This window comes from Corvus kubaryi, unplaced genomic scaffold, assembly GCF_017639235.1.
Source record: "Corvus kubaryi isolate FWS band 111438036 unplaced genomic scaffold, C.kubaryi_AGA036_p1.0 37396, whole genome shotgun sequence".
Classification (NCBI taxonomy): domain Eukaryota; kingdom Metazoa; phylum Chordata; class Aves; order Passeriformes; family Corvidae; genus Corvus; species Corvus kubaryi.
In genome coordinates this window covers 16,346,805-16,365,957 of record NW_024581135.1, presented here as the reverse complement: position 1 = coordinate 16,365,957, position 19,153 = coordinate 16,346,805, and the positions used below count along the sequence as shown (strand labels likewise).

The following is a 19,153-nucleotide window of genomic DNA, read 5'->3' as shown; positions in this document are numbered from 1 at the left end:
TAATTGAAAACTGACTAAAAGAATAGTATTTTTCAACTCTCTTGTATTTTTTAGTAACTGAAAGCAGGGTTTATTGAAAAGTTGATAAAATTAGCCATGTAAAGTCAAGGGTATAAACACAAAGTAAAACAAAGGACATCAGTTTTGTTCTTGCATATATGGTATCACCTGGTAGCTATCTGGATAGACACTGAACAAAGACAAACTGAATTCTAATGTGCAGATGCACACAAAGTGTCTACAAGGAAGACTTTACTCTCTGGACTAATATTGCATTCACATCTCTCTTCTTTAAAAACATTAGCCCTAGAGGAGGGTGATTCAGGGCAGGACGAGATGATCAGCACTTTCCACACCCAAGTTTTAAAGCCATGACCTGCTGTTGAAGTCCAGGAAAGCTCATGGTTACATAGCTGCAGCTCAACAGGCATCTGCAAACCATTGGCAGTGTTGGTTTTCATTGTTTGTCAGAAGCATGGGCATGTCAAACATAGGGTCCTAGCTGAAAAGCTGAATTCCACTCTAAGTCATAGCCTTTTACATCAGGCACCTCTCATCTGTGAATGCAGCTCTGAATATTTGTACACTGCCTTGGTTTTGTGCATACAGGCAAGTCACTGAATGATTAATGATCTGCTTCATCACTGGGCTTGCATAGTTCCCAGCAATTAAACAATAAAAATGACTCTCCCTTCCTTCCTGGACTACAAAAGATTGCTTAACTGGTCTGTAGGACTTGTTGGAGCTTTTTGTTCAAATATATATCTGTTATATGCACACTCTTATGTGCAAGAGAGAGAATATGTTGCATATTTGTGAAAAATATAAGAAAAGGTAAGCTGGAGAAATAAAGTTCAGATCTCATTTTGGAGAGAGTAAGGTCTATGTTCATTCTCTGGTGGGAGGGAGATCAGTAGGTCATACTTGGCTCCCAAGAAGGTTTATCTCCTTCTCGTGACCCTCCCTCTGATGACCATCAGTCGTTGTGTTGTTGCAGGAATGAACACGGTGCTATTCGGGTCACGTGTATGGAAGAGCAGCCAAAAATTGCAGTTGGGCTTTCAACTGGAGCAGTCCCCACTGTCAGCTTTCAGATCTTGAACCAGGATCAGGGAAGGCCAATGCTGTGCAGCCTGCTCACAGCAGCTGGTGCTATTAAGTAGATGGTCTGCACTGGGCTTTTTTACGTGAGTTGGAGCATTCACGGCATTTGGCCTCTTTCATGGGTGCAGTGAGGAGCAAGGGAAGGTGGAAGGTCAGAGAAACAAGGGTTCCCATGGCTGGATCTGTGTTCTGTAAGATGGAGCACTAACTTCTGTTAGATCACTAACTGATGGCTTTTTAAATGTTTGGGTTTCTTCACTGCTGCAGGTTTTGGATATTACATATGCAAAATCCAGTACATGTGTATAATTCTTCTTTCATTTTTTCTTCTTCTTTAAATTTGTCGGAGTATTTTTACAATGCAACACAAAAGATCATTTAAAATGTAGCTGTTTTCAGTTATCTACTAACAAAAATTTCAGATTTATTCTTAAAATTGGGTTTTATGAACATTTTATTCAAACAGTTGGACAGGTTTGCTCTGATTTTTTTTTAAAAAGATCTTTATGTTGAGACAATGATGGGAAATGCAGGCACAAATAATGCTTTCAGAAAATTCTTTTACAATTCATTGTAGGGATTTTTAATGAAAGCATAATGCAGCTTTAAATAAAGCATTTACTACCTGTGAGTGCTATAATACAGAATGACAGAGCTAGAAACCTTTAGGGTTTTTCTGATGTCTTTCTGTACTGTTCTCATGCCAGTTTCTTTTGACTTCATCCAAAATTTTATAGTGTATATTTTGGAAGTCACATATGCTCCCCACAAAACTAGATTTTTTGAAATAATGCCTAAGTGGCCAAAGATATTCAAATTGGGGAAGAGCTTTTTTTCATTTAAGGCAGTTAACTTCAGTATTTGGACTTCCTCTCTTACTGTCCAATGGATTTTTGTTTTCCTCACTGTGTAAAATCAATCAAAATAATTTCAGACCAGAATCTGACAAATTTACCCATACTGGCTAGCGTATTCTGAGATTACCTCCTCCTATTTCAAGAGAACTGTATGTGGACTAAAATGCTATGTGTTGTGACCAAGGTTATTGGGATATAGCTTTTATAAAGCAACATCAAATTATCCATCAGCATATTAACATAGTACCTTTTTGCCCCAAATGTGTTGAAACAGAAGTTGCTTCACATAACAGAAGACCCCAAAGTAAAACTCAGTTCTGGGAATGCCAAAAATCCCCTCAGAAATGCAAGGTTTGGAAGACACTATTTTCCAGTTTGTCTCCTACTTTAGGGTTTCTGTTATTTCCTTGTTCATTTACTCCATTGTCCATAAGCCTCTTATATTTTTCCAGTGTCATTAGCCTAACCTTTTCCTGGTTTATTTTATGATTGTAGGATTTTAATTACTATTCTCTATAGGATAATAGGTTTTAAATTAATTTGGTTGTCATGTTTAATGTTATAGTCTGACTCTGTGTAACAGCAACAGGTAGGGGAGGTGCAGGTCTCTGACCTGTGTGGTCAGTGCTGGAGATGAGACAGGGAACCACCCACCAGTTCTGTCTCCCTTTTTCATAGAGAAGGCTGTCAAAAGGTGTGTCATTTAGGAAGTGGATATTTTTCCAGTAGAACCAGAGCTAGTGTTTTAGGTGTGACACCCAAAGCCAGGGATGACTTGGCCATTAATGCTCATTTTGTGCCAAAGTTTTAAAAGTCAAGCTCTTTGCAAGGTTAAGCATCTCTGAGGTTTTCAATACCAATCATCTTTTGCAAATGCAGGCAGGGTGAAGAGACGTCAGCACTCACCATGGTTATATTAATAGATTTTGTTGAAAATTTTTCTTGGGGTTGTTTTTTTGCAGGTGGCCTTCCCACCCCACATGTTTACTCTGCATTTGGAAACTTACATGTTTTCAGGTCCAGCCATGTCTCATGAAGATGTTTCCAAACAGAGAATGACTGGAGGAGTGTCATGGTAAAGCTTAGACAGCTCATGCACCAGGAATTATTGGCAGAGAAGCGTTTACATCCAAGTCATAACAGTGATTCCACCCTGTGATTAGGGAGGGTGTGGTGTGATGCAGCAGAGCTGTGCTTCAGCCATAGGTACTTGGAAACATGGAAGCTGGTAACAGGGAAAGAAAGAATATTATGCAAACCTTTCCATTGCTTCAATTCTGACATTAAAAATAGAAATAATGGTCAGGATTGTATTAGGAAAAATAATAATAACAGTAACAATAAAAAATAATAAAGTGTGGTGATACTGTTTCATGGCAGTATGCAAAAATCCGAAAAGTACAATCTTAAAGAATATCTGGTTGCATTGGGTGTTCTTTATAGAGCAGAGATAAAATGGGAATTGACAGTTGTGGCATTTTCTCAGTGCAAGGTGTCAGGAGATAAAGGTGCCCACTCTCCCTTGCCAGCTGGAGTGAGTGGATGTACTGTGCCAGCTCTTCTGCCTGTTCTGAATGAGTAAAACACTTTCAAGTTTTGGGACATTACTGAAACCTCCAAGGGGTGGGGAGAATATGTTATAGACCTTTGGCCAGATTTTTTCTCTTCCTTCTTTAGATATACTTCCAAAGAGGCAAAGCTCAGAATTCTGATGGCAGTTCTTGTTCATCCCCAGACCAAGACACACATACTCAGGATATACAGACCATGTTTCTTTCCAACAGGTTTTACAGCAGTAGTTTACAAATCAAAGATATAAGGCATTCCAGATGCTCTGTTTGTGTGTGGCAGCTGTCCTTGTGCCGTGCAGAACAGTTGTTAATGCTGTAGTGCAGCTCTGTGTTATTTAACTGTCATATTTGGAATATAACTTAAAACTATACCTCCTTTGGAGAGTTGAACACCTGTGTATGAGTGCTACTTCAACTTATTTTTCTTCTTTCTTCTCAGTTCCTGCAGAACCTTTATTGTGCAAGTTTGCTGATGGAGGACAGAAAAAGAGACAGAATCAGAATAAATACATACAGAATGGAAGAGCATGGCACAGAGAAGGCGAGGTGAGACTTGTAAGTCCTCCCTTCAAGCTTTAGTGTGGGTGTGCAATAATGAATACTTAGGAAAATGATAGGCATTGAGACTTCTTGGCTTGGGCCTTTGGCATATTAAAAATGTGCAAGCAACTCTTACCTGACAGTTTGTGTCTCTATAAAAAAAACACTTAACTCTGTCTTTCTTCTGAGGAGAAAAAGCAAAATGTGAAATGCTGAGTCCTATCTCATTAAAGTGGACAATAAAATCTCCTTCAACATGGTCAAATTATAAACTTCAGCTTTCTCCTATTATTAAACTACCAGAAACATAACTGTGCTTACATGCAGTAAATAATCCTTTGATGTATGCAACATTAAAATGCACATCACTTTCACAAGATTAAAATAGTATACCAGTGCCATGCAGCATTATTATTTTTAGTCAACAGTTGTTTTAATCTTTAATGTTTGAGATAATAGTTTTGCAGACTTACTGTGGTTAGCAAGCCTAGACACCTCATTTGTATTAGACAGGAAAATTCAAATGTGCCTTCTTGAAAAACTGCACTCCCCATTCATTGTTATAGTTCATATATTGTAGGCAACACCCTAACATAATCATCTGCATGCCCTGAATCTCAAACACACACATGTTCTTTTAGCCAGGTGTTTAGTAGATTGCATTTTGTTCCTTGTGATGGGAACATGGAAACTTGTATTCACAGTCAATATCGGTGATTCTCTTCACTATATAATTACTTCTGTCAATTAACCTTTCCTTGAGTTATGGCAATAAATTATTTCAATACAAATTTTCAGTTAAAGATGAGACAATGAAAGAAAGAATAAGAGAAATCATTTACAATTAAAATTAATTTTGTCAACTCTCTGTTTTACGCCTTTTTTTTTTTTTTAAGGCTGGAATGACACTCACATATGATCCAACCACAGCTGCTTTACAAAATGGGTATGTTGAATGGCACACTAAGAAAAAAAATGTTTGCATTATGAAAGATGCACAGAACTGGCATTTAATAAATATTTCTGCATTTTCTAGATTTTATCCATCACCCTACAGTATTACAGCAAACAGAATGATTACTCAGACATCTATTACGCCATATATTGCTTCTCCAGTTTCTACATACCAGGTTTGTATTTAGAACTTGGTAGCTGAAATGGTTCATTATGTTTATTTATCAATTGTTACATCTGGTTTTACAAGGTCTCCAATAATGTTTCATTTTAATGAAGTGGCCTCCTTGTGCTGTACAGCATGAAAGTGACAGTCTGAAAACCTAAGAGTTTTTGTGTCAGGAAGCAAAGTGATTTAATGAGATCCTGGTGTCTTGCAAAACCAAGTCTCCAACTTGTGCTGATGGCTGAGGGATTTATAGCCACTTCTGCATTTTATGTGAGATTTTTTGTTGTCTCTCAGTCAAATTCTTTTAATGCCAGCAGTATATCTAAAGTAATGATTCTTTATTTAAAACCTTATTGATTTAATTAAATTCATTTTTAAAGTTATTTTTCCATGCATTTTGAGCTTTTCTCTGTTTTTTTTCAGAAAGCCCAACAATAATGTCTTATGTAATTGTACTAAGAAGGGTACAGAATTAGAGAAGGAAATGTGAAAAACAGAGCTCAGAGTTCAAATTACCTCAGCATTCAAATTCAGTGGTTTTATATGAGGAGTAAAGCATTTAATAGCCTAGCACAGTATTTCTAAACCAAAGGGTACTTTATTTTGAACAGTAAATTAAAACACAAATTGTGGACATTTTTGGTTTTAGAGCCCAGTCCAAAACTTTCTGAAGAGGGATTTTGATAGGTGCCATCTTGAGTCATCACAAGGGATATTGATATACAATTCAACACGTGGAGAAATTATATGGAACACTTTTAGTACTTTGATGTAGATCTCTTAGGAACCCTCAATTTTAGGGCATCATACATTTCAGTTTACAAACAACTTGCTTTAAATACAACTAGTATGGCAGTCTCAGATATGTGCTCTGTAATTACTGCTTAAGACCTGCCAATTATGCCAGTTTACGCTAAATGATGAGCTATTTTGGCATTTTACTGTTTAACACATAGATGGAGTAAATAGCAGTGACTCGGGTCATAAATAACTCAAACTCATTAAATTTAGAAAGTTCTTACTTCTATATGTCAGGGAAGGAGAAGAGGCTGTTTATTTTCTAGTGAGGGAGACATGCTGAGCTTTCTAACGTCCTGTGTGTGTGAATGAATATGGAAGGGTGTCTAAGGGGGAGACAGGAGGCTAACAGAGACACTGTGGGCCATTTTGTCAGCTGTCTCTTGCAGAAATTTCCATGTAACCTTCAATTCCAAGTGAGGAGGATGAGGAAGAATTGTCTGGCATTAGTCTGGAGATCTAATGCCACTTCGCATGAGCAAAGTGCTGCATAGGAGTTAAAGCAGCGTTCTCTGGTGTGAAGGGCAGCTGGATTATTTTTGTATTAATTTCTGAGGTAACTTATGCAACACAATGTTTGCTCTTGGCAGACAATGCTAGATTCTATTTTTCAGTATACTGAATCATTCTGCTTGGTACTGCATTACCTCAGAAATTACAGTAAGTTCTTAGCCAGAAAAGTATTTCAGCAAAATTATCTACTATTCTGTATTAAAATATAAATTATTTATCAATATAAGACTCTCTGATATTCAGAATCCAGGTAAAAATTGGAAGTTGGCATGGAAACATACTGCTTAGCAATACAGTATTGTTTTTTGGGCTTATTGAGATAGGCAGACCACAATCCGTTATGTTTCCAGAAATGTAGTTACCAGTATTATGATATACATGGCATGGAGCTTAAATTATTGTGGATGGAGTTATTAATATCATTATGCTTTAAGTGACACAGTAATTGGAATTGAAATTAAATTGAAGTATTTGTATTGAGGAGGAAGGAGGTTCTTGGCCAGAAGAGTTTCACAATTTGAGTATTAGTCACCTCTTCATTACTGAACCCTTCTCACTGAAACCTGCAGCTTTCTGTCTTCTACACAACAGAACATATCACACAAGCACAGGTTATTATTTTTTTTCTTTGAGGCATGGTATAACCTGCTCCTAGATTTATTCTTATTCAGGTAAACAAATTTAATCAAGTTTTGGCTAGTGTTTGTTTCTGCAACCCCTGCGTACCCAAATGACTGCACCGAGCCAGTTACTATCATCCTGCGAGATTAGCCAAAGCTTTAGTCAGGCTGTACCAGTAGTTTTGCCATTGAGATTTTGCCTGAGGAAAGGGAGTGTTCCAGTCTTTTCCATTCCATTTTTGAACTCCTGTTTGCTTTTTTCCTGACTGAAAAAGAAAAAAACAACAACTCTGATTTGAAAGTCAGTACCAAAAGGAGGGAAGAAATATTTCCATCTTCCAGAAAATACCTCACCTGGGTTTTTTTCAAGGCTATGTGTTTACCTGTCCTGTTCACAGGACTCTGGAAATGATGGTAGAGGCATTTAAAGGGCTTTAAATGTCCGGCAGCAGTGAGCCAGTTCTGTGTGTGGTGCAGGTCAGATTCCTGCCTTACCCTAACACCTGCAGCAGGTGGGGAGGAAACGTTTTCGTCCTTACCTTTTGTATTTCTTGCATGCTTTTTCCAAGAGCTGTTGCAACCAGCTCTTTTTAACGAGGATAACAATATAACCTATTAGTTTCCCATTTTATAATTCAGTTTGTCATGCAAAGTTAGTTACTTCAACTGAAGTATTTGGGTGGTCACCGGTTTTGGAGAGAAAATGTGCTTGTTGCAAGAGCAGGAACTCTCATCAGAACCTTCTCCTCTTCCTGTGCTTTGGGAATAACATACCACAATGTCTTGCAAAAGAACAGCTCTCCTAAATCTTCTCATTTTTCCTACAACAAGATTACAGCAGAATCCCTGATATTTCTTTTTCAGTTGTGAAAATGCAATAATTTATTTTATTCTGATCACACTAGAAAGCAGATGGTGCTATACCTTCTGAGATCCCAATTACTTCTCCCCAAAGACATTTTTGAGATAGAAGGAGCCTCCTTTTTCAACATAGCAGAAATCTGTCATTCCTTTATTTGACCCCTTTCATTGTATTTGATAAAGTTTCTGAAACCTGCACTAAAAACACTGTATTTTGTTCTGAAAGGTGTATGTGGTATATGGTCTCCAAATCTCATCTCTGATTTACAGGTTACAATGAATACATTTTTCATAGAAATCAATGTTGTTCCACAGAGTGACTAATTGGATTAAAAAGTCAAAGTCAATAAAAAAGGGAGGAGGCAGGTTAACATGATTTAAATTATTACTATATCTAAGTTGGAGTATTCCAAGAATGTGTAAAATGAAGAATAAAATACCAATTTTGTTCTAGGTTCAGAGTCCTTCTTGGATGCAGCCTCAACCATATATAATGCAGCACCCAGTAAGTTTTTATGCTTCTTCATTGTTGTGCTTATCTATTATATAAACACTTTACTTACTTCAAACAACAGGAAGTATGTCAATTCCTGCCCAATTACTTCCATGGATCTAAATGAAAAGTGAAACAAAGACAGTAGCCTGAATTGGGACCTCATTTTATTAGGAAAAAAAGAAAGCTACCTTCAGAGTATCAGTGTGATGAGGACCATTAGAGAAAAATTCCAAGAGGAAACTTAGTGGTGTTGGGTTTTTTGGTTTTATTTTTTTACTGTAAATGGAAAGTACTTTGCAAATACCAAATGTTTCACATACTGTCTACCTTTCAGGACCTGGAATTTGAGACCCAATGTTTTAGAATAGGTCTACAATAGTTCAGACTGGATAATTTGTGAAACACAGATGGATGTAGTGATATAAATTACTTTATGGGCTCTCACTTGAGAAAACCTGCATAGCTTGTTCTGGCTTCACCACTCATGAGTAATGCTAGTCTCCCTACACTTTTGGCTGTGGCATTGGTACCAGACTGTCAGGCATTCTAATCTCTACTCTCCCATGATATTTTGCTTCTTGTCTATGTCATTTACCAATTAAGTACCATTATATCTGAGAATTACTGGGTTTCTTGAAATGAACATTATTAATAATAACAGCACTTTAATACATGCACTCCCATAGTTAACAAACAGGTCTGTTTCCAGATATAGAAAGGATATTGTCTTGACTTTAATTAACCTCTCCATGCAGATTATAAAATGTAAATCTTCTTGGCAGAACATTTTCTTCTTGGGCATGCAGAGAAGGTGATGTTGAACCAGAACACCATCTCATACACTTAATTGTTGTTGTATTTGTGGTTTTTGATGTTAAATACACATAGAGCAGGTTTAAACTTCTTTCTCTATCAACACAGATTTTCATAAAACAACATCCTGCAAATAATGCTGTGAAAGACAAGAGCTGATATGTTATAATGCTATAAGGTGTATTAGTTTCACAGGTACACAAGATGGATTTCACAGCTGAAAATAAAGACCTAGATTCTAGACTGAAGTTCAGTTTTGGCCTGTGCAAAGACGGGTGCTGTCTTGCTCATTTGCTTTTCAGAGAAGCCTGCAGTCTACAGACAGGAAATTCTTTCAGTGTTTGATGTGCCTGTGACTCATTTCATCTACACTGATCACATGGTTGTTTTTCCAAGTATATTATATACTTTTTTTTTCTCTTTAAGGATTAGTTATTGATTCAAAATACTTGTTTTCAGTACACTGCAATTATTTCTGTTAGTGTTGAGCCTCCACTAATTTTAATCAACACCTGCTGCAAGCATAAGTCATACAAAGTATTTGGAGATGTGTTTTTGTGGAACATGATTGGTAAAATGAAATTTCTTGATAATCTTCCATTTCAGTTACCTCTGAAAACCTTATGAGTGTGCCCTCCATATTTAGAAACCTGAAGTGTTTAAAAGTTTAGAGTATGATTTTTATGACCTTAACAAAATGGTGCAGAAGCAATAGAAATGTCATCAGAGCAGCTGGTATTTAGACAAAGAATCAGCATTGCTAAGTCACTCTTCTGAAATGTGTCTGTAATGAAACCAGCCATTAAGCAGGGCAGCTGTCTCCTGTGTGAACATCGCGTGTGATGGGTAGAATTCTTCCGACACAAATGTTCCTCCTCCAAAGCCACCATTCCTAAAGATGAGATAAAAGTTTCTTACTAAAGCATGAAATTCCAAAGCTTAAGCTAAGTGAATCTGTACCAGGTAACATGTGCAAATTTTTGCTTTCAAGTCAGCATCTGGTTAAACTCATATTTTACAAAGCATTTTCAGCAGGTCTCTCAAGTGCATTGCACATCAGTTGAATGCACAATGGGAAGTCAAAGCAAGTCTTCCACCTTGAGCATCTACAGATACTCAAGTAAAATATTCAGAATGCCCCAGACCTGCTTTTCGAGTCAGTGCCTGGGATTAAGGAGAGTTTTTGTGGTATATCCCCTCATAAGGACAGTCTGTACTTAGACTCTCAAATCAAAAATGAAATTAAAATCTCAGTCCTGCAACAATTTTTGTTTCTCTGTTTTAACAGGGTGCTGTTCTGACTCCCTCCATGGACCACACCATGTCACTACAGCCTGCATCAATGATAAGCCCTCTGACACAGCAGATGAGTCATCTTTCATTAGGCAGTACTGGAACAGTATGTAGCAATTTGATACAAAATAGAACTTACCCAAGTAGAAAATACTGCTTGTAGATCACAGTATGCCTGTGCAGCTTGCATGTGGAAAAAAGTAATCCTGTAAGTCATCTCATGTCCAGTGAATTATTAGGAGCTGACTCCATTTTGAAATCATATTCAGCAGCTTTTATTCAGCCTATTAACTGATCAGAAATTGGAAATGAGTAAATAAAAATAGACCAAAGCAAATGAAAGGAATCCAGGGGGTAACTTCAGAGTTGCATCCAAAAGATTTAAAACAGTTAGTTTTACTCTTTGTACTCCTTTCTGCAACTCTGTTCTCTTAAAGTGTGGAACAGAAGTTAAATCAGAAGAAATTCAGGCTAGCTTCTAAACTGCAAGACACTTCTTTTCTGACCAGATTGGGTTAAAAGAAGAAAATACGATGATTTGGGTTAACAGAGAAGGAAAAGTCCTTTACATACTCTTTGAAGTCTAAATTTGAATTTTCTCAAAACAGATACATGACTTTTCTGGAAAGCCTATTGATTTCAGACGCAAAAGTCTTTCTCTCATGTATATTGCTTTAGGGAAACAGCCAGTATCTGTTAAATAATACCATGATAGGTATTTTGAATACCTTTAAACTTATATTGGACTTGACCTCAACATAATGGACTCTGTCTTTCTAGTACATGCCAGCCACAACAGCTATGCAAGGAGCCTACATCCCCCAGTACACACATGTCCAGACAGCAGCGGTTCCTGTTGAGGTCAGTATATTCATAAAATATTTTATGAAAGACCAGAGATAAGAAATATTAATATGATATTAATTTTTTTTTTGCTAGGAAAATTCGTGCTTAAAGGCAAATATTGTAACTGTGAATGTACTGTGAATGCCATATGTATTAAAACTATAAAATGTTATTATTCTCAACTAATATAGCCAGTATTACAACAAAAAATGACCTGTACTTATGGCAGTACAGTACTTGGATCAATCTTCTCTATGAGCATAGCTCAGGCAAACTTTGTGTTTTGTCAAACCTAACTCAAATAGTAACAAGCCAGGGAGTGTATTGTAGTTTTGATCTTTCACTTAGTTTACCTTTGAGCAAAATTCTCTGCCAACAGACCTTGATTGTAATTTTTTGCAGAGTCCTGATTTGACCCTGGCATCTCAGGATACTGTGCATGTTTGTCTAATAAATCTCTCCATCAAAGAGGAGTTGATTAGTTTCGTTGGAGAGCATAACATAAGTAAACAAAGTAATTTATCTACTATTTTGACTTACCTTACACTCTTTCATTGGTCAGTGCTTCTCTAAGGAGGTAGACATGGTATGCTGCAGCTCATGTATTCAGAATAACTGCCAGACAGTCTCTTCCAGAACCTGTAAGGAAAAAAAACATTTAATTCAAAGTCTATTTATTCAGAAACTCCAGAATTTGTTTAAATCAGTTTGGTGCATCTGCCCATGTGGGTTGGAGAAATACTTTTGGTAATTACCTGATTGCTCTGTCTGCCAGAGCACTCTCAGATGAATGAATTAATTGCCTGGTTTCTGGGGAGCCTGGTGCAAAGTCCTATCTACAATTCTTTGTGTTGCCTAGTGCCAATCCCATCACAGTACTCATAGTGTTTCTGTGGTAAGCAGATCTCATTCTTCTCACTTCCCTTCAAAAGGAGAGGGACAGAATGCTCTTTTACATCTGCAGATAGAAAATATTCTAGCAGATATTTTCTCTCTCTGTCTTATTGATTTCTATAATGTCAAAAGTTTGGGTTTTTTTTTTTTTTAATTATCATCAAAGCAGCTGAGGAAATACAAGTTTTGCATGATCATTTTATTTCTCCGTTTTCTGAAATATAAATCAAGGTAAAGTTAACACCTCAGATTTGGAATACCTCATTTGAGAAATGTGAGGAAGATTTTAGATTTGAAGACTGTTAATTGCATGGGTCAAATGGAAATATGGATTGCAAGTAATGCTGCTTGATTTTGTCTCATGGCTTGTCTTCCTTTTTATTTGCAGGAAGCCAGTGGTCAGCAACAGGTCACAGTAGAGACATCCAGTGACCATTCTCCATACACGTATCAGCAAAATAAGTAACTGTGAGGTAGGGCCTCATCCTGTCTCATGAAAGATGTGAATTCAAAGATACTTTATTTCATAACTTACAGTACTCTATAGTGAATTTTTTTTATGTCATATAAATAATACTGATGATAATATCTGGTGACAGTGAAGCTGATTTGAACTCGGGGCTGATTTGAAGCCAGGGAAGGAAACATGGGATCCAGAAGTGAATTAATGAATTCTGAGTAATATTGTTTTAATAATTTCTCTAGACCATAACTGGATTATGTTCAATTTTAATTTGTTCATTTTAGCAGCATGCTTTATACAGAATAACAATGAATTAATGCAAAAATACAAGAATCAAAATGCTAAAGGGAGCTGTACTGATAGACATATCATGCTCTAGTTTTGTGGTACATGTAAGATTAGAAGCAGCTTTGTGGCTGCCTTACAGACCATGGGCAGGGAGGTGGTCTGGTAGAAATCCTTACTGATCTTTTCTTCTGAAGATTTCCCTGCTCATCCTTTTTTCTAGGAAAAAGCTGCTTGGTCCAGAATTTTGTCAATTTTTAATCCATGTCCTCATTTGGCTCTAATTCCAGAGTTTTACTTTCCTACTCCAGGTTTCCTCTGGTTCTGCTTGCATGACCTTTTTTACTAGCAGATCATTAGCTTTACCTGAACTTACTTCATACAAAATTCTTTAGCCTTCTGTACATTTCTGTCCCGAAAATGTTACTTGCACTAACTGTTCCCTTCTCCATGACCCATGTTTTAAAATCCTGGAATTCAGTTCTTCCTTAACTCATCGTTTTTTTAAGTGCTTTGTAAGCTACATAATTTTTTACATCACATTTTCTAAGACCTCACACTGAAAAATTCAATTCAGCTGCAATAATGTGCTGGAGGCACATGTTAGAGGGGTTTTTCTACAGCCCTTGTGGCATTTATTTGATACGGAAAAGTCGAAATCAGTTATGTGCTACAGTTGTGTGATATCTCTCTAAAATGTATTGATCCAACAAAACACACATTTTGGCATTAGCTTTGATCCTGCAGGTCTGCTGTGCTGTTTGACAACAGTGCTCTCATCCCCATTATTGGCATAACAGCTTCTTATATGGAAAGATTGAAACAAACCAATGGGGAAACTTGGCAAATTCAACAGATGGCAGAGCCTGCATAGCACAGCATATGACCTGTGTTATTCCTGTAGTCGGGCCAAATGCTGGCATCTAGAGGAAGCCCACATCCTTGATTTGCTTCCAGGGCAGGCAGAAAGCAAAGCCACAGGCTCTTCTCGTTATCCATCTCCTTGTGTTAAAATCATGACTCCTGCACGTTTCCCATGCCAAGGCTGTTGCCTGGTGTTAACCGCTTTTCAAGGAATTATTTGTTTTGCCTTAAGTCTTCCCTGTGGGCATGTAAAGCCTCCTTACCAACAGAGATCTGTGGTAGCCAGCGAAGCGTAATCCTGCATGTCACATCCCCATCCTGCCTCTCTTTCCCAGCCTGTCAGTATCTTTCCCCATAGACTGAGGCCAGGCAGGAGGAGCAGCCTTAAGTCTCCTGGAAGGATGAGTTGTTATTGCCATCTGAGACACGTTTTGTATTGATGACTCTGTGTAGAATTCCAGGCTCTGTGAGCAATTCTATGTGTTTGCTGTAAGTCAGTTCTCCACGTATTTTATTCTTCAGAGAAGCACTGTTACCTGTATTTATATGCAGTAGGAGCCAGTGAAATCTGTGTCAGCTTTAGCAGTGGGCACATGGAGAAGGTTAATATTACCCAGCTGATTTCAGCCTCAGAGCATGGCATTTGGTATTTCTGTCCCTGGAACATGCTGGTACTTGTCTTGTTTCAGACAGGTGAAGGGGAGGGAATTGGCAGTTATTTGGTGCCCTAAATACAGGGAACACTGCACTCTCTTGATTGTTGTGGCTTTTTTACTGTTGTCAAACTGAAACTTCTTTCTAAATGCACATGCAGCATTTTTGGGAAAGTCAATATCCATGTTCCCATAATTTGAGGGGTAAATTACAACTAGCACATTTGCATGAGTGGATGCAGTCAATCAGAAATACACCGCATCTTTCCTCTGGCAGCTACATTTAATAACTTTACAGCTTCTTTTCAAAAAGTTGTTCCTATGTGAAAAATAGTCAAAAGGACTTGAAAAAAAAAACCAAACCTGTTTTTTATGCACCTACAAATGTACAAGCCTTAAAATACCAAACTTTGCCTTCCTTTGAAAAGTTAAAAAATTGTCTAAACTTTTTTGTCATTAGCTGGGTATTTTTTTAAACCCATGTGGCAATATAAGCCAGTACCTAAAAAACTCTGCCTTCTAATTTGATGAGCCCTGACCTGCTGTTCAGTATTATCATCAGGGAGGCACAGTAGCTGTGTCTGTCTTAGCTGTTGTACGTAGCCTCCTTGAGGCTGCACCAAAAGAAAGTTATTGTTCCTTTTCCAGAGATTAAAAGCCTCGGAGATGCCACAGGAGTACAGGAGTAGCACCCTCAACCGCTTTTGGTCAATTTAAAAGGAACAACAACAAAACAATAAAGAAGGGAAGAGCTTTGAGTGCAGCCTCAGTTCCCCCTGGGAGCTCTGTGTGCTGAGCATTTGTTAGAGAGAGAGGGGGAAACACAGCACTGGCTCTGTCTGGGTGGAGAGCCTTATCCTGGGAAGGGCCAAGCACCTGCAGTGCCGCCTGTGTTGCTTCTCAGGGGGTATGCTCAGATTCATTTGGCTTCTCACAGCTGTCTAAAGTAGGAAATTATTTAGTTTTGTGGACAGCTACATTAGAAAAAAACTGTGTGATTGTAACTCTGCTCTAGCTCTGACCTTTCTGTGTTACAGATGTCCAGTGTTGACCTGGCCTGGAGAAGGGTGCAAAGGCTGAAACAATCATGGATTTTACTGATCAATTGTGCTTTAGGAATTATTGACAGTTTTGCACAGGTTCTTGAAAATGTTATTTATAATGAAATCAACTAAAACTATTTTTGCTATAAGTTCTATAAGGTGCATAAGAAAAACCTTAAATTCATCTAGTAGCTGTTCCCATGAACAGGTTTATTTTAGTAAAAGAAAAGTTTTTATCAATTGTTATGACGCAAAAAAAAAACCTTCAAATTTCTGGGTATGCACAGATGACCACGAAGACTTATTCACGTGCATGACAGAATTTGTGTTTTGGTTTATTTTTATTTTGTTCGTTTCTTTTATTCTTTTTTTTTTTTTTGTATGAAATGGATTTTCTGAAGTTTAAAATAGTAAAACATCTAAGACGATGTTCTGTGCTTGCAGTGTGTGAATGTTGCTTTAGTGCAGTGTTGCAGTTATAGTGTCTGGTCTCTTAGCTTTCTGTTTTTCTTTTAATGTAGTGTGAAGTGTCTTATCCTTTTCTATAAATTCCAATTTGCCTTAAATCTTTCAATGCTGTAGCTGTTTCAGTAAGTAGTCCAAACTAATGGTGTAGAATGCTTTGACCAAATGAGCTGGTCTATTATGCCTTGTAAAACAGCAGCATAGGGCTTTTAAAGGTAGTCAATAAAAATTGCTGAAAATTTGGCTTTTTTAATGTGTAGTAAGTGTTTTTAATGATTTTTTCACATAATATGTAAGGTAGTGAAATGCAAGAGGGGAAAAAATGTTTTGTGTGAAACACATTTTCTGACTGGGGAAATTTTAATAGTATAAATTGTTTGTAAGGCCATATGCCAATAGTTCCCTCTGGTAGTTTGAATGATTTAGGAACTCTGCTGTATGATGCAATGTAAAATCTTTTTTTGCCTTTTTTCAGAAACTAACTTGATGTTCTAGTTTTAGCATAGGTAGAGTAGGGAGTTTGGGGTGGAGATATCACCGAATGTTTTTGTCCTTCCTTTATACTAATGATAGTGCTTTAGGATGAGGATTGTGCTGAGACTTAGCAAACAGAAAAGTTGCTATTACAGCAAAATGGCAAAAGCTAAAGGATTCGTTTTCAAACATACGCTGAGATTTAAGTAGAAGCATAATTGATTGGGTACTAGCTCTCTATAGTAGGTAAATAAAAATAAAAAGACTTGGCACTTTTAAAAGGTAACTTTACCAAAGAACAAAGAGCCAGTAACCAATAATTCTGATTTGTCTCAGCATTGCGTCTTCTGTACTCTTTATTTTTGCCGGACCAGTTTGCGGTTAAGAGAATGTGCCTTTTTTGTACATTTGCATTTAGGTTTTATAATTTTAATTGATGTATGGACACAAAAGCATGAAGGAAGACTTGGATCCAAGCAGTGCCACACTTTACATCATCACTACAAGTGTTAAGTGTAAAGAAAACCAATTTTGAAACTATGAAATTCCTGATTCATAAATACACAGTTATTTGTACTTCACATATTAGATAATTCACTGCTACTAAAGCTCTTTATTACAATTGCATATGTTTTAAATCGAATGATAAATTAAGTTGTCTTCCAAAACTGTGTACTTCTCTGGTCAGCTGTATATGATCAGTTATCTACCTCAAAGTTTATTTCCTTTTGTATTGGGACAGGTTGCTGGCCCTCCCTGTTTCCACAGACCAAATCATCCTAGCTCGGGAGCTAGGGCTAAGCAGTTGTTTCTTTCAAGTATTTTTTAGTTTTTAAATTTTGTGTGAGTATTGGAGTATAGATGTCGGTGACATTTCATAGTTTCAAAAGTAAATTGCTGCTCTGAGAAGTGTAGATTCTAGTGAAATGCATAGTCATAAGAGATGTGTTTTTGTTTTTTCTTTTTTTAAAAAGTTGTGGTATTATTGGTTCTATGCTCCCTGGAATATTACTGCTTTGTAAAAGTCCAGACTTCCTGCAGCACCTTGCCTGTATTTGGTAACTTTCCAAACCTGGATCTCTCACTACTTGCTATTTTTGCATTAATTAAAAACTGCAGTATGATAGCTGGATTAGAGGGAGGGAAGAGTTGCTGCCAGAAATGTCTGAACTAAGTGCCATACTCATTGTCTGGGTAAGATTTGGGAAATTTAACCTCTGTACATAAAGAAATAATCAGTTACTTAAACATCACATAGTAGACAGCCATTAAATTATAAAAAATTAATTTATGAAGAAAGACCTTTTGTACAGATTGAAAAAAAAAAAGATTTTCATAGAGATATCTATATGATCAAGAGAGTTAATTTTTTATTTTTGTTTTACTAGTGCCACAAACTTGCCAGTGGTAACTTATTTGTCCGGTTCAAGATAACTCTGTAGTTTTGTTTCCTAGGACTTGTTGTTAAACGCCAAAAGACATTTTTGAACTGTAAATTTGATTAGATTGTTAGCTTTTTCTGTTTTATTTCTTTGAAAACTTTTGAATAAAAAAGATCCAAAAAAACAAAAATGCATCGTCTTTTTCCTTCAGACCATCCTTTATTGGGGGAAAACCCAAACAGGCTATGGTAAAATTTCTGCATTTATTTTGAAATGTTTGGAATTGCTTTTTATTTGACAGCCTGGGTTTTTTTCTCCTCTATCTTTCATCAAAACTAAATTTTAACTCTCTCATGCCACACTACAAAGCCACTAATTCTTTCAGACAAAACAGGAAAAGATATGTGAAAAATATATAATGAAATGTCTGGTTTGGATGCAAGAACTCCGTTCTGCTGTGTGTCAGCCCACACAGGGAGTTGTGTGTAACCAGGCTTGCGTGCTGTGGCTGTAAATGCCATTTTCCTGAGGTAAGGTTGGAGATGGAGGGTGACTTTGGTAGCTCATGGCACTGGATTGCTGCCTTCAAGGGCTTTTGTCTTCCCACGTTTGCTGGTGTTGGCTGGAATACCCAGTTCTGCAGAGCAGAGGTGATACTTTACTGGCATTCAAAGAGATCTCCAGTGTTGGCCTTCCAGCTGCAATCTTTAAGCCCTTTATTTCTTTAAAGGTAATCTTTGATTTTATTATTCTTTTGGCAAGATGGTGTGTATCAGGTAAAGGACTGCTCTGACCAAAGTAAGGCTTGGGAAAGCAAGAGGGGAAAATTCAAACTCTTGTGTCTCCTCAGCCAAATGCTTTAGCAACTGCTTGGTCTTGACATGACTTTGAGTTGATGTGCGTGGCAGGAGACGGGCTCTGGTCTAGCCTTGGGCACCCCAGGGTGTGCCCAGCAGCAGAGACCAGGGCTGGGTCATCCAGAGGGCTCCTGCTCCCTGCTACAGGAGCTGGATAGGATAGGCAAAGGAGAGGCTTGTTAACGCCAGGTTGTGCTGCGCTGGAGAGCTCTCCCCAGCTTGGGAGGCAGTTCTTTCCATTGCACACCTGGCTGTGAGGGATCCCAGGCAGCCTGCTGGGGATGACAGGTGGGGGCATGCTGCTGGCAGTGCACAGCCTGAGCTTTCAATCATGCCAT

General features: G+C 37.6%; 1 protein-coding gene across 4 annotated transcripts in view; it reads left to right on the top strand.

Moving 5' to 3' along the window:
* RBMS1 (RNA binding motif single stranded interacting protein 1) overlaps positions 1-19,153 on the top strand; it is a 149,019-nt gene that overhangs the window by 127,809 nt on the left and 2,057 nt on the right. For 2 of the 4 annotated variants that reach the window (XM_042041242.1, XM_042041245.1), the window contains exons 7-14: positions 3,972-4,087; positions 4,969-5,018; positions 5,109-5,202; positions 8,442-8,492; positions 10,585-10,695; positions 11,370-11,450; positions 12,718-12,802; positions 15,632-17,910. In XM_042041242.1, the coding sequence (XP_041897176.1) occupies positions 3,972-4,087; positions 4,969-5,018; positions 5,109-5,202; positions 8,442-8,492; positions 10,585-10,695; positions 11,370-11,450; positions 12,718-12,795 (581 nt within the window). In that variant the 3' untranslated portion in view covers positions 12,796-12,802; positions 15,632-17,910. Of the gene's footprint in view, positions 1-3,971; positions 4,088-4,968; positions 5,019-5,108; positions 5,203-8,441; positions 8,493-10,584; positions 10,696-11,369; positions 11,451-12,717; positions 12,803-15,631; positions 17,911-19,153 lie in introns of those variants that run through there. The other 2 variants (XM_042041244.1, XM_042041243.1) reach the window with 2 other exon arrangements.